Raw genomic sequence first — 24336 nt, forward strand, 5'->3', positions numbered from 1 at the left:
TTTGAGATAAGTAAATTAAGAATTTTGGTCCATATTTATTTGGAAAGTATAATGTTCAGAATTTTTCAGTGTTGTTCCAACAATCCTGGGAGTTTTGTGCAATCACAACAGTGGTTTTTACAGCAAGCTTGATTAAAGGAATCACTACTGGCTACCATCTCTGACTAGTTTCCACATATCTTTATGGGTAGCATAGAGTGCACATGTGTTGAACAAAATCCTGCATGGGTCTTTGTTCAGTCATCGACTAATGGTGCGACATTAAAAAAATTGATTCCCTTACATTTCACATTCCCTATTTTAAAAATGAGGATGCCACTCAAAGTCATAAGAAAAAATAAGATAGTAAAACAATTTTTCAAACTATATTTGAAATTTCACCAGTTACACACAAATTAGCTCAACTAAAATTGAGACTTTAGGCAGGAAATTCTCTTCATGATAATACATATGAACAAAGCATGTGACCACTAGTCAGGGCTTTTTTGTAGAACAAGTCCATCGGGAAATCGTTTGCATATCAGGCCACACCCCCTGATGTCACCATTGTTTCACACTGGGCTTTTTTTGTAGAAAAAGCCCAGCAGGAACTAATTTGCATATTAAGCCGCCGCCACCACCCTGACATCAAGCCATCCTGAACTGTGTGCGTTCCTGTGCAAAAAAATCCTGCCACTAGTTGTGAGTAAAATCTTCCATACAAGATTCATAATGAGTTTGTCTGAAATTAAGTACATTTGGGCTCTATTCAGATAATTTAATCTTGGATCAATCCAGTCTTCCAGATCTTCTATTAAATTGCAGACCTCATCCTCAATCTCACTTCCCTATCCTCTACCAAGTTGTTGTTGTTGTTCAGTCCCACAGTCGAGTCCGACTCTTTGCGACCCCATGGACAAAGTCATGCCAGGCCCTTCTGTCTTCCACCATCCTCCGAAGTCTGCTCAAATTAGTGTTTGTTACATCAGTAACGCTGTCCTGCCATCTCATCTTTTGCTGTCCCCTTCTTCTTTTGCCTTCTGTCTTTCCTAGCATCAAGATCTTCTCCAGTGAGTGCTCCCTTCTCATTTGGTGGCCAAAAATTTGAGCTTCAGCATCTGTCCTCCCAGGGAACAGTATGGGTTGATTTCCCTTAGGACTGATTGATTTGATCTTCTTGCAGTCCAAGGGACTCTTGAGTCTTCTCCAGCACCACATCTCAAAAGCATCTATTCTTCTGCGCTCAGCCTTCCTTATGGTCCAGCTCTCACAGCCATACTGGGAATACCATCACTTTGACTATACGGACTTTTGTTGGCAGACTGATATCTCTACTTTTTATTATACTGCCCAGGTTCGCCATAACTGTTCTCCCAAGGAGCAAACGTATTTTAATTTCATGGCTACAGTCACCATTTGCAGTGATCTTGGGTCCCAGAAATGTGAAGTCTGTCACTACTTCCACGACTTCCCCTTCTATTTGCCAAGGTGTGATGGGGCCAGATGCCATGATCTTAGTTTTTTTGATGTTGAGTTTCAAGCCTATTTTTATGCTCTCCTCTTTCACCCTCAACAAGAGGTTCTTTAGGTCCCCCTCACTTTCTGCCATTAGAGTAGTGTCATCTGCATATCTGAGGTTGTTGATGTTTTTTCTGGCAATCTTAATTCCGGCTTCTGCTTTATCCAGGCCAGCATTCCGCATGATGTACTCTGCATATAAATTAAATAAGCAGGGTGACAATATACATTCTTGTTGAACTCCTTTTCCTATTCTAAACCAATCAGTTGTTCCATATCCCGTTCTGACAGTTGCTTCTTGACCCTTATACAGGTTTCTCAGGAGCCATGTGAGGTGGTCTGGTACTCCCATCTCTTTAAGGACTTGCCACAGTTTGTTGTGATCCACACAATCAAAGGCTTTAGCGTAGCCAATGAAACAGAAATAGTTTTCTGATACTCCTGTGCTTTCTCCATAATCCATCAAATGTTGGCAATTTGATCTCTAGTTCCTCTACCTCTCCAAAACCCAGCTTGAACTTTTGGTAGTTCCCGATCTACGTATTGCTGAAGCCTAGCTTGTAGGATTTTTAACATGACCTTGCTGGCATGTGAAATGAGTGCAATGGTGCAATAGTTTGAAAATTCCTTGGCATTACCCTTCTTTGGGATTGGAATATAAAATGATCTTTTCCAGTCCTGTGGCCACTGATGTGTTGCCCAAATTTGTTGACATAATGTGTGTATCACTTTAACAGCATCATCTTTTAGGACTTTGAATAGCTCAACTGGGATACCGTCATCTCCGCTCGCTTTGTTGTTAGTAATGCTTTCTAAATACCATTCGACTTCACACTCCAAGATGTCTGGCTCAAGATCATCGATTTCACTGTCATGATTGTCCGGGACATTGAAATCCTTCTTGTATAATTCTTCTGTGTATTCTTGTCACCTCTTCCTGATCTCTTCTGCTTCTGTTAGGTCCCTACCATTTTTGTCCTTTATCATGGTCATCTTTGCACAAAACGTTCCCTTGATTTCTCCAATTTTCTTTTAGAGATCTCTTGTCCTTCCCATTCTATTATTTTACTCTATTGCTTTGCATTGTTCCTTCAGGAAGGCCTCCTTATCTCTCCTTGCTGTTCTCTGAAAATCTGCATTCAGTTGGGTGAATTTTTCCTTTTCACCTTTGCCTTTCACTTTCCTTCTTTCCTCAGCTATTTGTAAAGCCTCATCAGACAGCCACTTTGCTTTCTTGCATTTCTTTTTCTTTGGGATGGTGCTGATTGCTGCCTTCTGTACAATGTCACGAACCTCCGTCCACAGTTCTTCAGGCACTCTGTCTATCAACTCTAGTTCCTTAAACCTATTCTTCACTTCCACTGTATATTCATAAGGGATGTGATCAAGGTCAAACATGAGTGGCCTAATGGCTTCTCCAGTTTTCTTCAGTTTAAGCCTTAATTTTGCGATGAGTAGCTCATGATGTGAGCCGCAGTCAGCTCCAGGTCTTGTTTTTGCTGACTGTACAGAGCTTCTCCATCTTTGACTGCAGAGTATATAATCAATCTGATTTCTGTGTTGCCCATCAGGCGATGTCCACATGTAGAGTCGCCTTTTAGGTTGTTGGAAGCTATGACCAGCTTGTTCTCTTGACAAAACTCTATTAGCCTTTGCGCAGCTTCATTTTGTTCTCCAAAGCCAAACTTGTCAGTTCCTGTTACCTTTTGACTTCCCACTTTGGCATTCCAGTCCCCTGTGATGAAGAGGACATCTTTTTTGGTGTTAATTCTAGAAGGTGTTGTAGATCTTCATAGAACTGGTCAACTTCAGCCTCTTCTGCATCAGTGGTTGGGGCATAGACTTGGATTACTGTGATACTGAATGGTTTGCCTTGGATACAGACCAAGATCATTCTGTCATTTTGAGACTGTATCCCATTACTGCCTTCCTCACTCTCTTGTTAACTATAAAGGCCACAGCATTTCTTCTACAGGACTCTTGGCCACAATAATAGATGTAGTGATCCTCTGAGTTAAATTCACCCATTCCCGTCCATTTTAGTTCACTGATTCCCAAGATGTCAATGTTCAGTCTTGCCATCTCTTGTTTGACAACATCTAGCTTACCTTGATTCATAGATCTTACATTCCATGTTCCGATGCAGTACTGTTCTTTGCAGTATCGGACTGTTCTTTCACCATCAGACATATCCACAGCTGAGCATCCTTTCGGCTTTGGCCCAGCCGCTTCACTCTTTCTGTGGTTACTTGACCACTCTTCCCCAGTAGCATAGTGGGCACCTTCTGACCTGAGGGGCTCATCTTCCAGCGCCACATCTTTTAGTCTTTTGTTACTGTCCATGGGGTTTTCTTGGCAAGGATACTGGAGTGGTTTGCCATTTCCTTCTCCAGTGGATCACATTTAGTCTGAGTTCTCAGCTGTGGCCTGTCCATCTTGGGTGGCCCTGCATGGTATAGCCCACAGTCTCATTGAACTGCGCAAGCCCTCTCGCCATGTCAAGGCAGCAATCTATGAGAGGGCCTCTACTAAGTATCTTTCTCTAAAATACTCACCATTATCAAGGTCTCACTGTGGAAGGGCTCTCTTAGGTTTTCAATTCCTTAGTAGGATTGTCACATCTGGTCTAGCAACCAGTGAGAGACCAGAGGGCAGCCACCAGTGATGGTGTGATGTTACTTCCAGGGAAAACCTGGTAGTAGTATCAGTCTTCTCTAGGAATCCCAAAAAACTGATTTTGCCATTGGTATGAGTATAACATCCTTCTTCCCCCCTTCTGTCGCCACTCTGAATGGCAGGGGGAACTGGGAGACTGGCAACCCTTAACTATAGCAATGTTCTCTAGATGGTAATATGCATGGGACAAATAGTTTGCATGGGTCTTGGCAACTCTACCACCATAGAAGGATCTACAGGTACTACTTTTACCCAGGATCCTTGCACCTGGGCTGCTACAGGCTCTGGACTGCAAGCCACTCTCTGTGGGAAATGTAATTGTTGTGGATCCTGCTGTCTCTACAAACAAGCACCAATGCAGTCACAAAAGCATCTCCATTGGAAGGATCCACAAATAATGCATTACCTACAAACCTTGACACACTATTAGTGTCATCAGGTTCTATGAGAATTATATTAGCCATGGATCTTTGAACATGGAAAACCTCAGTGGCAGTGCTAAAGTTTTAATGGAAGCCCCTACTAAAAGAATCTCACTGTAGTCACACAGAAGCATGGATAACCGAGTAGGTGAAGACTATGAGGTTAGCAACTGCTGGCAGGTCAAGCCCGTGACAAGCCACACTGAAACTTTTCAGGGCATTTGTGCTAAATTCATAAGAGGATGAAAGTTCCTTAAGTGAGAAGGTTTATTTCCAATCTTTTGTTCTCACCCTCCCACCAAAGTTCATGATCAGTACTAATGAAATCATTCTCTGCCTTTTACTGGATAATCATACTAGATCATCAGACCACCTTGTTCCTCTCCCCATTCTCTTTCTGCATATTTTCTTTCTTTTACATAGCCATAATTACAGAAACCTGCAATTCCCATTACTCAAATATACAAATAGGCAAAGAATGAATATATGAGGACAGAAATCCACTGTCTGAATTACAAAAGCCTATTTATCCTAATTGTGTTTTTCTCCATTATTTTTATTTATTGTATTTTGTTTATATTCTGTCTCTTCTGCTCAATGAGGCCCCAAAGTAACTTACATCAGTCTCTTCTCTTCCATTATATTTTCATAACAACCCTTTGTGGTGGGCTAGGCCAAGAGTACGTAACTGGCGCAAAGTCAGTCAACAAGGTTCTATCACAGAGTGGGGGATTTGAACCTGGGTCCCAGATCTTAGTCTGATTCACTCAAACCACTACACCATGCTGGCTTTAGTATTCTCTGCTCAATCACCTATCTTGGTAATTACATATCTAAAATAACCTCAGAACAAATGGTAGCAAATACTGAAATAAGGTTGGCATGGTAAGAGAGCTATGAAAAGTAGTTGCTACATAGCAATACCAGTATAAAGCAAAAACTGTGGTATGGCTGAACAGTACAATCTTCTGCATTCTCGTACACACATAACTCATTTTTCAATTAAATCCATAGACTCTTACCTCTCTTACTGCACGTTCTGACTCCCCAACGTATTTGTTAATTAACTCAGGTCCCTGCATTAAAAAAAGGCGTGACTTTTAATAACAGGGTTATCATACCAACCAGACTTTTAAAAATTATATATTACAATATCATTCAACATTCTACACTGAAAAGAGAATGCAATGGAGGTGCTGGTGCAGCAAAGGGGGGGTTAGGATATCCCCCAAATTTTGTGGGGGCCCCCCTTGTAATAATATCAGATTGGCTTTAGAAAGTGTCTTAAGATCTATCTCTCTATCTATCTACCTACCTACCTACCTACTACCAGCGGTATGAAGATTTTGCTTGAGAGCCAGATGACTGTGATCAAAAACAATGTTTGTTTAAGTGTTTATATACTATAAAGCAGGGGTGGCCAATGGTAGCTCTCTAGATGTTTTTTGCCTACAACTCCAATCAGCCCCAGCCAGCATGGCCAATGGTTGGAGCTGATGGGAATCGTAGGCAAAAAACATCTGGAGAGCTACCGTTGGCCACCCCTGCTATAAAGTATGCTACCATTAAACAGAAAATTCCTACTTACTTCTCTGTGTCATTATACTTTTAAAAACAAAAATGAACACCATTATCAATATGATTTAAAATACTGAAAGTTTGGGCCAGTCTCCTAAATCAGGAATTCCCAACCCTGTTGAGTCTGTAAGCACTTTGGAATTTTAAAAAGATGGTGCCACCAGAAGATGGATGCCACAAGAGTGGGTGCAATTAGCACAAAATGGCTGCCACCAGGGGCTGGGGTGAATCACAAAATGTTACAGGCTTCCAAGTCCTTCAAACAACAGAGGAAGCAGTTTCTGAATAGACGCTTCCTGAAGACATAAATGTGATGCATACTGTTCAGTTCTGAAAGACCTCCACCACCAGCAAGCCGGTAAAAAGCCATTCTTTGCTTTGGGGAAGAAGGAGAGTGCTAGGGAACACACTATGTTTAACTTCACCACCTTCAGTATTAGAAGGAGGAAACTAAAGTTAATCTGCTTAATGTTAACTTACTATCTGTGTTTTCTCAACACACACATCTAGATTGTAAACCTAAAGTCTATACTCTGTTCAAATCCTAACATATCATTAGAACTATATAAATGTTTACTAGTACTAGGTCTTGTGCATGAATAAATCAGCCTTTCTATCTCACCGAGCAATTAAAAAGTGATGTGGCCCACTCCAATATTGTTATCTAGTAGTAAATGACTGTCAAAAACAATGCTTAGTAAAAACTGCTCATTTTTTAAAAAATCCATTATTTGCCCAGTCATGGTTGCAGAACTCAACATTCTATTCACAAAACTAATTAAGGACCTGCCTAAAATCCCTGTCAGAACACTAAACACTCTTTTCCAAAGTTCCTTGCTAGCTGTCCATAAAGTCGAGATGATGCTTTTCCAAGCCTCATTAATCTGTTTTAACTGCTGCAGCCAAGAGGAAAGGAGAAAATAGTAGAGGAAATTTCAGCTGGAAAATATTTTGACGTAATTTATCCAGATGACAAACTAAACTCAAGCACATGTCAAGGGCAGCGAGTCTCAGGAAGGCATTTGAAGAAGGATACACAAAGTTAGCAAATGCCAAAGTGAAGTCAGAACTATGAAAACAGGGTATATTTTTGTAATCATTGCTAATCGGAAAACAGAAAATTTAAAACGGAAAGTATCTTATTTAAAACAGAAAATACAGCACTGGATGTATTTTCTACCAAAGGCTTTAACCACAATTGAACAAATTAAATACAAATAATATTTCTGAGGTGCCAGCTCTTTTTCATTGGCATTCATGTGCCACTAGTTTACTAAAGTAGTTACCAATAGTAACCGTTTGTTTTTAAACTAATCGTAAAATTCAGCAATTTTAAACATATTTCTTTAATATTATAAATAAAACAAGTGAGGACCCATGATACTCAGGGTGGGGGAGGATCCCTCTCCCTCTCTTTGCTTCCTTCTCCCCTCACTATAACCTCAGCTTGGACTGCCACAGCTCTTGGTCACCACTACTATTGCCACTGGGCTCCAGCACATTTTTTGGCCTCCATAGCTGGACCCACTGTGGATTCTTTCCCCGCATCATCACCACCAAGCCAGGCAAAGCGCCCAGCCTCTGTCCCTAGGCATATCACAGCTTTTCCCCACCACCACCACTACCATCACTGGGGCCACTGCAGCTCCTGGCAACCTCCCCACCATCATTGCCAACATGGCCCCAGTCCTCTGTTGGCAGGCCACTGCAGCTTCTCATTGTTTCCACTGCTGCAGGCAAGGCTGACATGGCCTTTAGCACAGGGACTGCCAATGCTCCCTTCCACCCAACTTCATCACCATTGCCACCTGAACAAGGAAGGTGGATTGCTTGTACATGTGCAGAGAACACTTTTGTTTTGGGGAAGATCTAAATAACAAATGTATAAACAATGTATTTTCTAACATTCTCAGATTTTTCTACATTCCTCGGGAGTCCTTCAACCTTGCAGAAGTGTCTGTTACATATCTGTGGGGCCCCAGGTCTGAGGATTTAAGTATCCACAAATTAGGGCACACTAGTTATTAGAATATACAAGGACTTGCAGGGGGACATTTCATTTCCCCCTCCCAACTATTTTCTCTTTCCCTGCCCTGAAAGCCCCTTTTCTAGCTGCCTTCTCTCATTCCCACCCAACAGCTGAACTACCCATTATCTGCCCTTCTTTCTTCAGCCTCCTTCTCCCAAACACCAGTCTCTACCTAGGAAAAGTATGACACAATTGTGTGGTATCAGCTGCTGAGCCAGGCCAACTTGCATGGTAGGAAACTCTCAAGGACTTGTGGAGGACACCAACTTTCCCCTATGTATTCCTTCTGGCAACCCTCATATCCTCTTCCCTTTTCCTGCCTTGTTCTCTCCTTCTCTGCCATTCACCAACCTACCTTTTATCAGTCTCCCATCTTCAGCTATATTTATTATTTACTTCATTTATATACTTTCTCAACAATGGAGACCAAACCTTCTTAGATTATTTTCCTCACCTTTTTATCCCCACAACAACTCTGTGAGGTAGGTAAAGCTGACTAGTCCCCAATTGCCCAGTGATCTTCCACAGCAAGATGGGGATTTGAACCTGGGTCTCCCAGATCCTACTCTGAAGCTCTAACTGCTACACCACACCGACTTTCAAAAGGTGGCTGCTCTTGAACAGCAGCAAGCAGCCAGGCCTCAATGAGTCATGCAAGTTATCAGTCGCTTAGTAGTTTCTGCCAGACCTGACCTCAACAACTCCTCATCAAAAGCCAAAACAATCCTGAAATCATCCTGCCTCCTGCATTTTTTAAAACAAAAAACAAGCCTGGAATGCTGTTGTGGTCACCTAGCAATAGTCTCTAAGGGCACCTGTTTCCTGTAACATTTGGTTTTTTTAAAAATTCTCAAATGTATTTTTTAAGATTTCAGATTTTTCTACAAACCTGGCAATTTGTTCAAGTTCGTAGCATGATATATCTGGCCTGTTCATGGCTCCAGTCACTGAATTCAAGTGTCCACAGATGTGGCCAGGATGAGAATTAGAATATACAAACTTGCAGGGAGGGGACATCTTTTTCCCTTCTTGTTTCCTTCATTCCCCTCTTCTTAATAATCTTCCCCCTTTTTCACCTCTTCCCTTCTGTTAATCTTCCCAGACTCTCTTTCTCCCCTCTCCCCCCTGACATTTCCTCCCTTTCTCCCCCCTTTACCTGTCAACATACTTCCCAATCTCTTTTGCTGCCACGCCTTCGCTATCAGCCTTCTGCTCCCCTTATCTGTCAACCTAGCCCTCTCTCCCTTTGTCCCCTACCCCTTTCTCCATCAATGTCCCCCTCCCCTTCTGTCAACCTACCCTTCTCTATTTTTCCCCCTCTTCCTTGCCCTCAACTTATCAACCTATCCTATCTCCCTTTTGCCCCCAACCCCTTTTCCATAATATTAACCTTGAAAGCCCTGAGCAGTCTGGGACCTACATATCTACAGGACAACCTCTCCAGCTATGTCCATCAAAGATCATTATGCTTATATGAACAACAGCGCCTGGTGGCCCCCAACCTGAAGGACATCTGTTTAGCTTCGACCAGAACCTTTTCGACTCTGACTACTGCCTGGCGGAGCACTCTCCTGAGTGAGATCAGAGACCTGTGGAATCTGCTTCAGTTCCACGGGACCTGTAAAATGGAGATGTTCTGCCAGGCCTTTGGTGGAGGCAATGCGTGTCTTGTTTATTCTGGCCTCCTGTGCTCCACCCCCCAACCTGGTATTTGGTGACTACTGGGGGCAATCACCCACTGTCCAATTTAATCTTGGGCAGTTTTATAGGCTTATAGGAGCATGCTCCTAGCTTTATGGGCTATCTTAGTGTATCTAATCCATAAAAAGAATTAGAACTGTAAAAGGTTTTTTATTGTATTACCTGTGTTTTTAATTGTTGTGAGCCACCCTGATCTCTGCATGCAGGAGAGGCAGGATAAAAATCTAACTAATAAATAAATAGTCAATTGCCTTCTCTTCTTTTCTTGTCAACCTACCTCCTCTCTCCCTATTTCTCCTGCCCCCCTTTCTTGTCAATATTCCCCATCTCTCTTTCTCCCCCTCCTTATCTTACCGGTAGCGGCAGCTGCAGTATCAGGAAAGTGCTCCAGAATTAGTGCCAGCATCTGGGAACTTCCTGGCACAGGGAGCCTCCTGGATGCCAAGATGGCCAAGTCCAGAGAGGCTCCGATGATGCTTTTTATTTTAGGGGAAACTGAACCCCTCCCCCAGGTACTTTTCTTAAAAGATGTCAGATTCTTCTGCAAACTTGGGGACTCCCCCAAGCCTGCAGCAGAAACACCTGTTTAGTGTCAGTGTGATCCTGATCCAAAGATTTAGGTATCTGAGGATGGAAGCCACACTTGAGAAATATGTCTATAGAGATTATGATATTTACGTATTTTTGCAGATGGATAAGAAAGTCACAATGACTTCTTTTCTCAAACTTCAACTGAACAATGCCCTATTAAAATAAGTTTGCATACAACACAGTGAAAACATACAAATACAAATTTCCCAGATAGATATTACACAAAGCCTCACAAAGCAGAAAGCCCAATTAACACTTACCTTCACTGTCAAGAAATTCAACCCACTTTCATGGGCTAAAGCTTTTGCTATCAATGTTTTTGAGCATCCAGGAGGTCCATAAAGTAGCACTCCTTTTGGGGGCTGAATACCCATTCGAATGAAAGACTCAGGATGTTTAAGTGGCCACTCAACTGCTTGTTTCAATTTTAGTTTAACATCTTCCAGGCCTCCTATGTCAGACCAGGATACCTGTAAAGCAAGCCATTTCTATTAATCAGAAGAAAATATTCTCCAGATTATATGAATAAGTATTCTTTAAAAGAAGAAGAAGCAATAAACAAATACACAAACACACACAAATATAATTTAAATGCATTTTCAACACATTTCAATAGTTTCTACTGTCTCCCCAAAATTTAACAGTATTTAAACAGTGTTATTGAGCAGGAAATAGCAAGAGGAGGAGAACTGAACACTAGCAAAGCACAAGAAGGATGTGGCAAGTCTGAACAATGCAAGGTGTGCTTTTTAAATAATTTCACTAACTAGTAGCCAATCAGTGTAATGGGTTGAACTGGGAGGGAGACAAATTCAAGCTCAGTTCGCTTACACAAATGAAGATCAATCATTTTCTCGAACACTTTCTCACCCAGATTTTGTCTAGAGGAGAGAGCGCAGAAGTGCTGGCAAAGGGTTACCACTACAAACACAGAGTCAGTCACGCCTGGAGAGCTTGGTGTCGTGATTTCATGACAGAAGCTGATCCTTGCACATACTTATAGCATGAAGAAGTTAGTGGGTGGGCAAATTCAAATCAGCAGTTGCTCCTGCAGCTGTACAAATGCAACCATGTGGAGTAAAACAGTATTGATATAGTTGGGAGTTGTCAACTTGTTCATGTGTTTCACCAGCATGCCTTCATTAGGGAGGATGGTCTCCACCTATACGTTCCCATGAACCAACCAGGATCTTTAGCTTGCCACCTACTGACCGTTCCCCCACTCTGGGTGGCGTGCCTGGCACTGAACACAGTTGAGCCTTTTCCATCGTGGCTTCAAAGAGCCCCATCATGGGACATTTTCAGGAGACACAGAAAGGTTTGTTTGGTTACTAGGACTTTTGATGTGGTATGAACAGCATGCATCTTTGATGCAGGGACAGAAGTATATGGATTTTTTATTTTATCTAGTTTTAACATTTTAATTACTACCTATAAGTCACCTTGAAAATGAGGTACAAATATTTTAATAGGTAGTAAATAAAACAGCCCAGAAACACATGAATGATTGAAAGTGTCTGATCAAGAATGTATTTTACAGATGGGTATCAGTGCTGACTTCCAATTTGGCCATCAGTGCTGACTTCCAAGATGCTGGTATGGCCTGGAACAAACATATTTTAAGGACTGCTTTCTCCCATATGAACTTACCCATTCACTCTGGTCATCTTCAGAGACCCCAACCTTTGGTCATGGCACCAAGCTTTGGAATTCCCTCCCCAGGTAGATTTATCTGTCTCGCTTTATCAGAGTCTTCTGCCAGTCCCTGAAGACTTTTTTGTTTCATTTGGCATACCCCAACTACAATTATTGGCGTTCCTCCCTGCTTCTGGTATTGATTATGTTTCACTGAATTATTTTATAATGTTAAATATTGTTTTTAATTGTTCATACGTTTTAATGTTTTATGTGCACTGCAAAAAAAGTTTTAAATAAAAAAAATAAGCAAGACTCAGTATAACGTTCAGGAAAAAATACAATATTGAGAAGGCATTGCAGCCTGCATAAAGTGGTATAAGAAATGCAATCTTGCTTGGACTAAAATGCTATGCCCCTTTTCAAAGAGGACCATTTCACCCAAACTTATACTTAGCTACAATTTAGCTAATTCCAAAGAGAAGGTTGTAGTCTTTAGCCTTCCTATGGAACATACTTTTGTTACAAGGCACGTCAGTTATTCCTGTCAGCGCTCTAGTCAGGGGGTTGCATCTACAGTGTGTGTGTGTGTGTATATATATGTGTACTGTAATGAGATACTTCACTAACTCCATACAAAATCTAGGGTCATGGTATCTCACTGAATCTGGATGGCACATAGGGCTAAACTACATGATATGAGCATCCGTTGAGATTTCCTGCCATTCTGAAGTTCTGTGGGAAACTCCTTTTTACTGTGCTGCAGAATAAGATTCTAGTTGGAACCACTGCAACACAGGTGAAAGAAGGGCTCCTGGCTTCCCTCCATGCCAGTTATCCAACCTGAAATGGCACATGGGGCATGTGGGCAAATAATTAGAAGCCTGGTGCTGTCCCTCATTCACACCCAGAGTACAGACTCTGCTATAATAACATGGCAACATCTCCATTCTCCAAATATATTTTTGGACAAAAAGCAGCTATCATTTTATTTCTTAACTTCATTTATAAACTTTCTTTCTCCCCAGTGTGTAACAAAATGCAGGTTACATCATTTTCCTCTCCATTTTATCCCCACAACAACCTGTGAGGTAAGTTAAGCTGAACGTCTGACTAGTCCAAGGTCACTCAGCAAACTTCCATGGCAGAGTAGTGATCTGAACATGTCTCTCTCAGATCCTTGTACAACAATAATAATGAATAATTACTATGACATTGTATGTAGAATAGCCAGGAGATCTGTCTGGCAGCTAACAGTTCTAGCTTTTTTAGCATTGTGCACCACTAGGTGGCTCGCTAGACTTATTTTTTAAGACATTTCAGAGGTGGTTTGCCATTGCCTGCCTCTGCATCATTGCCCTGGTATTCCTAGGAGGTCACCCTTCCAAATACTAGCCAAGGCCAACCTTGCTTAGCTTCAGAGATCTGACAAGATAGACTGGCCAAGGCTATTCAGGTCAGGGCAACAGTCTAACCATTATACCACACAGGCTCTAATTTTTTACGTCTCCTGTAGCTCTCCTGTAGATCCTCCCGTAGCTCTTCTATCATCTATTATCCCAATAAACACTCTCAAAATGGTATAACAGGACGTCTCTTTACAAAATATGCTGATTCAGTAGAACTTGTTTTATGAGTTTAATCCAGGGCTCTTTTTGTAGCAGGAGCTCCTTTGTATATTAGGCCACACCTCCTTCATGTAGCCAATCCTCCAAGAGCTTACAGGGCTCTTCTTACAGGACCTACTGTAAGCTCCAGGAGGATTGGTTACATCAAGGAGGTGTGGCCTAATATGCAAAAGAGCTCCTGCTACAAAAAGAGCCCTGGTTTAATCATTCTCTTTTTAGTAACAGTTTCCACCACTTTACCCAGGAGCAGACTTTATGTTAATTGGACTGTAGTTTCCTGCATATGTGACATTCTCACTTCAAAAGCAGGCCTGATACCAGCATGTGTTACCTGGAATCAGGCTTTTTTTGTAGCAGGAATTCCTTTGCATATTAGGCCTCACACCCCTGATGCAGCCAATCCTCCAGGGGCTTACAGTAGGCCCTGTAATAGCAGGCCTGTATGCTCTCAGAGGATTGGCTACATCAGGGGTGTGTGACCTAATATGCAAAGGAATTCCTTCTACAAAAAAAGCCCTACCTTGAACTATTTAGGAAAGTGACAGAGAGGAGGTTCTAGGCCAACTGCTATGCAGAATGTGGGATTAGAAACAGAATATAATTTCTTTTGCTTTTTAAAAAACCTATTTTTATGATATTAGTCAATAAAGCTTCCCAAAAAATAATTACATTCTTTAATCACAATATGGGATGCTACAACACATCAAGATGTAATTTCAACATACCATTTTTAAGATGCTACTGTAGTCAGGTGACTGCTGTCAACCATGTTGCTTCAGCAGTTGAATCAATGTAGGATACTGCAAAGACAAATACTTACTTTTGGTACATCAACAGCCACTTCTCTCATGGCACTAGGTCTGACTTCATTCATGGCCTTCAGGAAATCATTGCTACTGATAATCACTGATCCAGAAACATCATCATCTACAGGGTTAGTTTGCTGCCCCAGAACCCTCCGGAAAGCATACAAGCCTTCAGAAAGAAGAACAAAACCCTACGTAAGCTTCTGCCTGTTACGACAAATGTACAACAGATACATCATACATAAACCACCCCATCACCACAAATGGAATTTTCTTCATTTGGAACATCCCACAAAGGAAAGAATCCAACTTTATATTTTATTTACTTGGAAAAATGATATGCTGTCTCTCCAGAGAACCTACCATAAGAAGCCTACAAAATAAAACCTATTAAGAACATAACAAATTAAAAGTTATGAATTAAAATCCAGCACTAAAAATCCAGCATAAAAACAGAGACCACTGTGCCCCTTAAAATATCAGTTTCAAGTTAAAAGCACACTAAAATGGTGTTAAAAGACTTAATTAAAAGCCTGGGTGAAGAGAAGACTTTTGGCCTAGCACCTAAAGCACAGAATAGGCACAAGGAAAGCCCCAAGGGGAATGGCATTCCATGTGAGGTGCCGCTCCTGGGAAAAAATAAAAATGTTGTTTCTGGTTGGCAGTGCCACCCACCCCACCTCTGAAGGTGGCAGACACAGAGAGGGGGCGCATGTGAAGCAGATCTTAACTGGTAGACTGGACTACATGGAAGGAGGCAGACTTCTTATATCTGGGCACCAAGTCGTTCAGGACTTTATAGGTAAACACTAACATTTTGAACTGTGCCTAGAAATCTTTCAGTACAAGGGTATCCCACCCAATAGTACACTGGCTGCTACATTGTAGACCAGATAGTTTCCAGACAGTTTTCTAACAGTCCCACAGAGAGTGCATTACAGTAATCACAGTATACATCATTATGACAAGGGAGGGATTTTGAATCCTGACCACTGCCACCAGTTATGAGACAGGCATGACCGATTTAACCAGCACTCCACTAAAATCAATCACCCTGTCACTATTTCTGTTTTAAACATTTATTCCTCAGAAAATGGTACTGTAGGCAAAGGGAAGGATTAAACAAAAGTTGTTTTACTAAAACCAATCGACAGGGAAAGGGACTAATATGTTTGGACTTTAGCAGATGGAAAAAGACATTTCAAACTGCACACAGAACACTTCTGAGGTGACTGGCTACACATGATACAGAGTTTCCCTGAAAGTTGTTTCAATTTCCCTAAAAGTTTCTAGTATCTTTCTGGTTTAACTTATAACAACTGGACTTATCTTTCTAGTTAACGTTTCCATTTCACACAAACTTGAGTGTGCTAAGCTTTGTCCCTATGGGTGTAAGACCAAGATGGGTGTAAGACCAAGATGTCCCTATGGGTGTAAGCACTAGACCTTCTCTTGGTGGCACAATTGTTACTATCCATGGCATATAATCTGCCCAACCAGACTAGTAACCTGGGTGTTTGGCTCCTTTTGAGGACCTTGTACTGTCACCTCAAAATCCCTTTTCCAAAGCCTGATCTGCCAGCCTTTCAGTCTTGTCCGCCCTTTGTACATTAAGTTTCATAAAAGGACAGTTTTCCCCTCAAGATGTGCTTATTTGATTGACAAATACAGGAACTGTTCTTCACTTCTGAGAGCAGTCTCTCATCAGAGTCTCTAAGATTTAAAACTCCACTTCATGGACTCTGCATTAGGCTCTGCTTTGTGACTTTTGTCACACTCCCAAGAGCATCTCCAAAAGACCCCTGCTCTCTTCTCCCATCAGTCCTCAGCTCCATAACTGACTTTTTTCAACTGCCTAACTGCCACTCTCCTTTGACTGTTCAAAGAAGTCCACCAATGAGAGTGAGTTCTATCAGCTGTCACTCAATGCATATTACTGCTGTCCTTAGCATGCATACTGCTGCTGTCCTTCATCCTGGCCGGATTTTTGAGGAACTGCTGCAGCTGGCATATTAGCCACATTTTTTGCCATTTTCTTGATTAGTGTTTGTTTTGTGTTTGGATTTAATTTCCCCCCAAGTTTTACATGAGACTTTGATTTATGACTACCATAACTTCATGCTTACGTGTAGTTCTGAAATTCAGTCCCTCAGAAACTGTCATCCTTTCAACCATCACAAATTAAAGATTACTTTGTGAATTTCCTGCATTGTGCAGGGGTTTGGACTAGATGACCTTGAAGGACCCTTCCAACTCTATGATTCTATAATATACTTTTGATAGGGTTACCAACTCTGGGTTGGGACTTCCAGGAAATTTAGGGATGAGGCTTGGAGAGGTCATGGTTTTTGAAAAGGAGAATCCTCAGCAGGATATAATGCCAGAGTCTCCACTCTTTCAAGCTGCCATTTCTTCCAGGGGAGTTGTTTGCAATGTCAGAGATTTCAAAGCCTCACCTGGAGGTTGGCAACCCTTCTCTTGAATATATGGTTTCCAGCCAGTGACCAGAATATATTTTACACAGTGCAAAACTTCAAGGAAGGTATCTTAATAAGGATGCTGAAGAAAAGGGGAAATTCTTTAGAAATTTCATATTGTTAAATTTTAAACTAAGCCCACCTCCAAATTATTAAGAAATCATTTAAAATATTCACTGTACATTTGAAAATATTAAATACTTTCTTTTAAAGATAGATGACTTTTTAACAACAACAAAAAGGCAACCCATCATTTCAGCAGAAGATCCAGGCTTAAATGATATTTAAAGGACTCTTAACTTGCCTACAACTTCAATTTCCATCAGAATACACACAAATTTTCTAAAGGAATGTTTATAATCAAGAACTTGCAAAAATTTAATAAATCTTAAGAAACTTTCCTAGAACGGTATTTAAGACATACTATCTCTCCCAAAAGTACTGGGTCAACTGATATGCCGCTGTTTTGGCCAATGTTTTACAGGCTGCTATCTTGAACAACGTTTTTTTTTTAAGTCAGAACTGTCTAAACAAAGCCTGAATTCATTAAGGTAGACGTGTGCACACACCATTATACAGGTCACCTTCTAATTGAAACAATATTTTACAATAAAATAATAATAAAAGGCAGACTGAAGCAAGACCTTGATTCTTCCTGTTTCCTCTCGTTAGCATAATCATTTGTTCCTGCACTCCCCACTGACCCCTGACTTCAAAAATTGGTTGTATTATGGCCAGGAAGCACAAAGTCAATATCTTGCCAGGAAGAGAAATATATATCCCCTCTTCTTTAAAGTATGTTTAAGAGACAGAACATCTTCTCCCATTTGCACAGCTAACAGAATTTTTTTAAAGGCAGTCTAGGTTTGTATTTTGTAAAGTCACACAAATCCTGAGTAATGAACTTATTCACATTCTATTTAAACTATGTTTCAGAAAACGGCAAACATCTGGTCAACACAAATGAGCTTTTTAAGATGGAGCCTGCTGGGCATGTTTTCGATCAGATGCCGTCCTTACCCTGTTTTGCAAGTCGCCTCTGAGCACATATTTATGTATCAGATGGCATAGATTTCCGGTGGCTTAGTGAGCAATCATGTTCTCTTACCACTGACTAATTATCTGACCTCTCTTGCAACTCTTATTCAAACAAGTAATCATTATTCATGTATATACTAATAGCCTAAACAAAGAGATCTGTGGTCCCTTGTTAGTTCTCTTACAGAATTCATGCAGTCTTTGCATAGGAAAGAGTAAATCACACACATACCCCAGTGCTACAAAGGATCTACCCACACTATTCCTCCATAATATATTCGTTCCAGCCCAACAGGCTGGCTTTCAAAAGTTGTACATAAGCTTTCCTTGATTTAGCACTAACACAACAGTAGGTAGGTAGAAAGGATGAGGCATGAGAAACTGCATAACCAGACTGGGAGCCATGACTGCCCCAATCATCCATACTGCAAATAAATAGGAAGAACCATCATAGGGGTCTTTGTCCTTATGAAGGTCTCCCTTAGTGGACCAGAGCATGCATCACCAAGGGGAAAATACTGTTTAGTTCACGAAGGATGAATGTCTTCTATGTGTCTCATTTCTTTCTATGCATCTTCAAGATTTCTCAATAATCTGTTAAGAATGGTTTATATTTAACAGAATGGTATGCATACATGTCATTCTGCCTGCTGAATCCAGTGGACCGGTCACACTTGGGACAGTTCTGTTCCAACATTCAATTAGCTCATACATCTCAATTCCAGGGCTTTTTTGAGCAGGAACACAGTTCCACTGCCTTGGTGCCAGAGGTGTGGTCTAATATCCAAATGAGGTCCTGCTGGGGCTTCTCTTTAAAAAGCCCTGTGTGAAACAATGGTGACATCAGGGTGTGGCCTAATATGCAAATGAGTTCCTGCTTGGCTTTTTTTAAAAAGTCCTGCTCAATAAAAAATGAAAACATAACATTTTAACACAGAGAGAGGAAGACTAGCCAATTTCTTTTTTCATAAGCAAGAACTATTTTCCAAAAGAAATTATGCATTAAACCCTCATCCCCATGTCTAGAGAGGACTGGAAAGAACCATAGCTCAATAATCAAACACTTACCTGCAAACATAATGCCCTGGTGCAAGCACAATGTCCAGATTACAACCTCTCTTATCTCAAAGATTCTCTAGTAACAGAGCCATAGAAGATTGCTGTTTGAGACTTTGGGAAACTGCTACCAGTCAAAGCATACAATACTAGGTTAGATGACTCAATGGTATAAGGCAGTTTCACTGGCTAGATTAATCATGCTCTGTAGAAAATAAAGCTCATCTTTCAGAAATCTCACTTTACACAACAGCTCCATATGTCTACCATCAGTGTGGTACGAGAAGATAGCATTTTTTCAGGTTATCTATATACATATCTGGGAGAACTACCTGGAATCTAATAGTGAAGAAAAGGGCTATCTGTGGATACTTAAATTCACAGAGTGAGCTCATTTACACAGAAAGATTTTTCTGCACCTAGGTTTAAAGAAAAATCTGAAAAGAAGGATGGGAAAATGGAAGAGGTATAAAACTCCCCGAAGCTTTTCTGTTGGAGCCACTGTAGGCACACAACTAGGCTACCACAATATTACTTGGCTTTGACAATGACCACAGCCCAGCACTGCTCTCTCCATTGTAGCTCCTGCATCACCACCATGGGCCATTCGCCCAGCACTGGTACCAGGGCACTGCTGCAGCCCTAGGCACCACCAACACCACCTCCAAGCTCAGCATAACTCTCTACTGTGCCTTCAATCCGGACAAGCCCAGCCACTACACAAGATAGCTCAGGGGTACAGAAACAGGTAATCATTTTCTGTTGGTGTCAGAGACCATTTAAACCCAGGCCTGGCACATGGGAGTAGGCCATGTAGGTGGCTGCTGCATGGCTTACAGGGCGCCACTAGGCGCCCCCTCCCCACATGCCAGCTGGCACAGCTCTGTCTCTTTCCTCTGCCTGAGACTTGGTCGGAGGAAAGAGGTGGCTTGGCCTCGCTTCCAGGCTGCCTCCTCAACAGGGAAGACAGCCTGAGAATGAGGACAAGCCTCTGCGCTGGCTCTTTCCCCCACCCGAGACTTGGGCGGAGGACAGAGGCTGATGGGCTTTGCTCCCAGGCTGCCTCCCCTGCAGGAAAGGCAGCCTGAGAGCAAGGACGAAGCCCTGTGCCCGTTCTTTCCCCTGCTAGAGATACAGGCAGAGGAAAGAGACTACAATGCGCCACCCTCTGCCCAACATTAAAGGCCCCCGTCGATCAGCTGATTGGCAGGGGTCTTTAAACTGAAGGGGGGAGGCAGATCGGCTGTTTCTGCCTAGGGGAGAAGCAGCAGAAGCAGCTCTACCTCCCCCCCCCCCCTCTTTTAAAGGGCAGGGACAGGGGCGTGGGTGGGATGCCTGTCTGGGGCAGCAAAAAACCCAGCGCTGCCCCTGTTTAAACCCATGACAATAAAAGAGCAAAATGATTACAAGAAAAGAAATTCTATAGTGAAAGCAGCATCATTCACTACAGGTCCACTGGTTTTGTAAGACCTACAGGTCAGAACCCACAGGTTGGTCTTAAGTGTTCTACCATCTGAGTTTCAAGTTTCTACAAAGTCATCATTATTTTCTGCTGCTGTTTATAAGGACTCAGTGCTGGTGTACATGCATACAGAACACAAGCACCACACCTCCTGCCTTTGCTTTCACATGTACACAGAAGATCAGTAGTACAGCAACAAAAGGTTACTCAGCAGTGGTGAAGATACTACTTAGCACCAACAGGTTCACAGACACCCACACACTCTCTCCCTTGTCCCTTTTTTCCCTCTTCCTTTGGCCTCACCTACTCTCACCAGCCAGTCTTTCCAGTGCTCCAAGTATACCCTCCACCAATTAAGTTACCACTCTCTACCTTCTTGACATATGACTCCCTATGTTTCTAACTCAAAGGAGCCCATGCTACCTCCTGAGGGGTTAATGGAAAGCAATGGCTTTGGAAAGGCTGACGGCTACTGTTCTAAGGGGTACAACAAGTATTCTCATCTGCGTTGTAAGTTTATTGAGGAAGCCAACTTTAAATTTTTTTCTTCATTATCAGATTTGGACATTATTTTAAACATGGGAAATGGTATGAGCAAAAGAAATAACCTCAATAAGCTATGCAAACAATATAAGATTCATCCTGTTTGTACATGTATAATTTTAGGTTCTTCACAACCTGTACATCGTAAGTTCAATTGGCTAAAATACTGCATGGAAACACATGTAGTTTACAGTTCCTCATGAATAATCTAATATTTGCTGAAACATGCCTATAACAGATGTTATGGAAAGGCACAGAAGGGGAAGGAAATTAATTTTATTTCCAAGAGTTCCATTACATAAAAGGTATTCCACAAGAAGACTGTACTGTACGCTTGCTTGTTTGTAAGGCAGTGTGTAAGGAGGATAATCATTTCCAATTCTCAAAATATTTTCAGTTAAAAATAACTCATATAAAAGAAACAGCAATAGTAATAAATTAGATACATTATATACATATACAGCAATAATACATAAATTATTCATAATGAAAGTGAGTTTCAAGATGGAAATGAATATGAACAAGCCATCTTCCTATTAAAAAGGTAAAGGTAAAGATAGTCCCCTGTGTAAGCACCAGTCATTTCCCACTCTGAGGTGACGTCACATCATGACATTTTCACAGCAGACTTTTTACGGGGTGGCTTGCCATTGCCTTCCCCAGTTATCTACACTTTCCACCCAGAAAGCTGGGTACTCATTTTACCGACCTCGGAAGGATGGAAGGCTGAGTCAACCTTGAGCTGGCTACCTGAACCCAGCTTCTGCCGGGATCGAACTCAGGTCATGAGCAGAGAGCTCAGACTGCAGTACTGCAGCTTTACCATTCTGCGCCATGGGGCTGCTAATCTTCCTATTAATGAATCTAAATTTCCTTCCCTGCTGTAGCCCCGATCCAATATAGTTTTTGTCTGTTTAGTCCTGTGGTCACCAACACAGCCTTTTTGGGGTGGTCAAAGAGAGCTCTACTATCCTTTTTTTGATAATGGAAAACATGGTGGGATCCAAACCAATAATATTTAATATTTAATCAGCACCCTTTCCCAACAGACACACACAGTTTTTTTCCATTGTTTTATTCCATCCTTTCTTCCAGGAGCTCAACATGGTTAACATGGTAGTTCCTTTTCCATTCTACCCTAACAACCCTTTGAGATTTGTTGAGTGGTGGTATGAACCTAGGTTTCCCCATCCTAGCCCACTACAGTACACCCTTGTTTATTTAGAAACAATTCAAAAATTTATCTCATGCTCTGAGGTATACATGCTGTAACAATTTTCTCTCATACTGGATAAGGTGATATGAGGGCATAATATGTGTGATCTGATTTCAGAATTGTGCTCAGGGCTTTTGTTTGCAGAAAGAGCCTGGCAGGAACTCATTTGCATATTAGGCCACACCCCCTGGCACCAAGCCAGCCAGAACTGCATTCCTCCTCAAAAAAAGTCCTGGCTATGCTCATGTACAAGGAGTCATGTTCATCAACCCGTTTGCAAATTATTGTAAATTCAGATGTGGCAACAGAACTGTCAACATAGTCTGCCTTTACGGCTGCCCATAATGCAACAGTTCTCAGTAACACAGTCAATATGTGTTCTGGTTGTGAGAAAGAGATTGAGTTTCTAGATGCTCTCAATGACTGTGCTATGGAGCAGATGGTCTCTGAACCTACCAGGGGTGGGGCGATCCTGGATTTGGTTTTAAGTAATGCCCAAGACTTGGTGAGAGATGTAAAAGTGATCGCACCGCTTGGGAGCAGTGACCATAACATTCTTGAGTTCACCATTTGTATAAATAGAGAGTTGCCCCCAAAAGACCAGCACAACCACGTTTAACTTTAAAAGGGGTAAATTCTCTGAGATGAGGAGGCATGTGAAGAAGAAACTGAAAGGAAAGGTAAATACAGTCAAAACCCTTGGGGAAGCTTGGAGGCTATTTAAAACTACAATCCTAGAAGCACAGATAAAATATATACCACAAGTTAGGAAAGGCACAAACAGGTTTAAGAGAAGGCCTGCATGGTTAACAAACAAAGTAATGGAAGCTGTAAAAGGTAAGGACGACGTCTTTAAGCAGTGGAAAGCTAGTCCAAGTGAGATTAATAAAAAGGAACACAGGCTGTGGCAAATCAAATGCAAGACTGTGATCAGACAGGCAAAAAGGGACTATGAGGAGCATATTGCAAAAAAACAAAGACAAACAATAAAAATTTCTTCAAATATATTAGAAGCAGGAAACCAGCCAGGGAGGCAGTGGGGCCCTTGGATGACCAAGGGGTCAAAGGATTACTGAAGGAGGATAGGGAAATGGCTGAGAAGCTGAGTGAATTTTTTGCCTCCACTGTGGAAGATGAGAAGTGTTTGCCTGCTCCAGAACCACTTATATTGGAAGGGGTGTTGAAAGACCTGAGTCAGATTGAGGTGACAAGAGAGGAGGTCCTACAACTGATAGACGAATTGAAAACTAATAAGTCACCAGGTCCAGATGGCATATATCCAAGAGTTTTGAAAGAACTCAAAGTTGAACCTGTGGATCTTCTGACAAAAATATGTAATCTTTAATTGAAATCTGCCTCCGTTCCTGAGGACTGGAAGGTAGCAAATGTCACCCGCATCTTTAAAAAGGGTTCCAGAGGAGATCCGGGAAACTACACGCCAGTCAGTCTGACTTCAATACCAGGAAAGTTGGCAGAAACCATTATCAAGGACAGAATGAGCAGGCACATTGATGAACACGAGTTATTGAGGAAGACTCAGCATGGGTTCTGTAAGGGAAGATCTTGCCTCACTAACCTGTTACATTCTTTTGAAGGGGTGAACAAACATGTGGACAAAGGAGACCCGATAGATATTGTTTACCTTGACTTCCAGAAAGCTTTTGATAAAGTTCCTCATCAAAGGCTCCTTAGTAAGCTCGAGAGTCATGGAGTAAAAGGACAGGTCCTCTTGTGGATCAAAAACTGGCTAATTAATAGGAAGCAGAGAGTGAGTATAAATGGGCAGTCACAGTGGTGGACGGTAAGCAGTTGAGTGCTGCAGGGCTCAGTACTGGATCCCATGCTCTTTAACTTGTTCATAAATGATTTGGAGTTGAGAGTAAGCAGTGAAGTGGTCAAGTATGCAGATGACACTAAATTGTTCAGGGTGGTGAGAACCAGAGAGGATTGTGAGGAACTCCAAAGGGATCTGTTGAGACTG

General features: G+C 41.7%; 1 protein-coding gene across 4 annotated transcripts in view; it reads right to left on the reverse strand.

The window, feature by feature from the left end:
* AFG2A (AFG2 AAA ATPase homolog A) overlaps positions 1-24336 on the reverse strand; it is a 273792-nt gene that overhangs the window by 220826 nt on the left and 28630 nt on the right. For all 4 annotated transcript variants that reach the window (XM_060246822.1, XM_060246823.1, XM_060246824.1 and 1 more), the window contains exons 10-12: positions 14578-14732; positions 10755-10964; positions 5618-5671 (exon numbers count right to left, since the gene is read on the reverse strand). In XM_060246822.1, coding sequence (XP_060102805.1) covers positions 5618-5671; positions 10755-10964; positions 14578-14732 — 419 coding nt within the window. The remainder of the gene's footprint in view (positions 1-5617; positions 5672-10754; positions 10965-14577; positions 14733-24336) is intronic.

The sequence above is a fragment of the Heteronotia binoei genome, chromosome 9 (assembly GCF_032191835.1).
Source record: "Heteronotia binoei isolate CCM8104 ecotype False Entrance Well chromosome 9, APGP_CSIRO_Hbin_v1, whole genome shotgun sequence".
In the NCBI taxonomy this organism is placed as follows: Eukaryota; Metazoa; Chordata; class Lepidosauria; order Squamata; family Gekkonidae; genus Heteronotia; species Heteronotia binoei.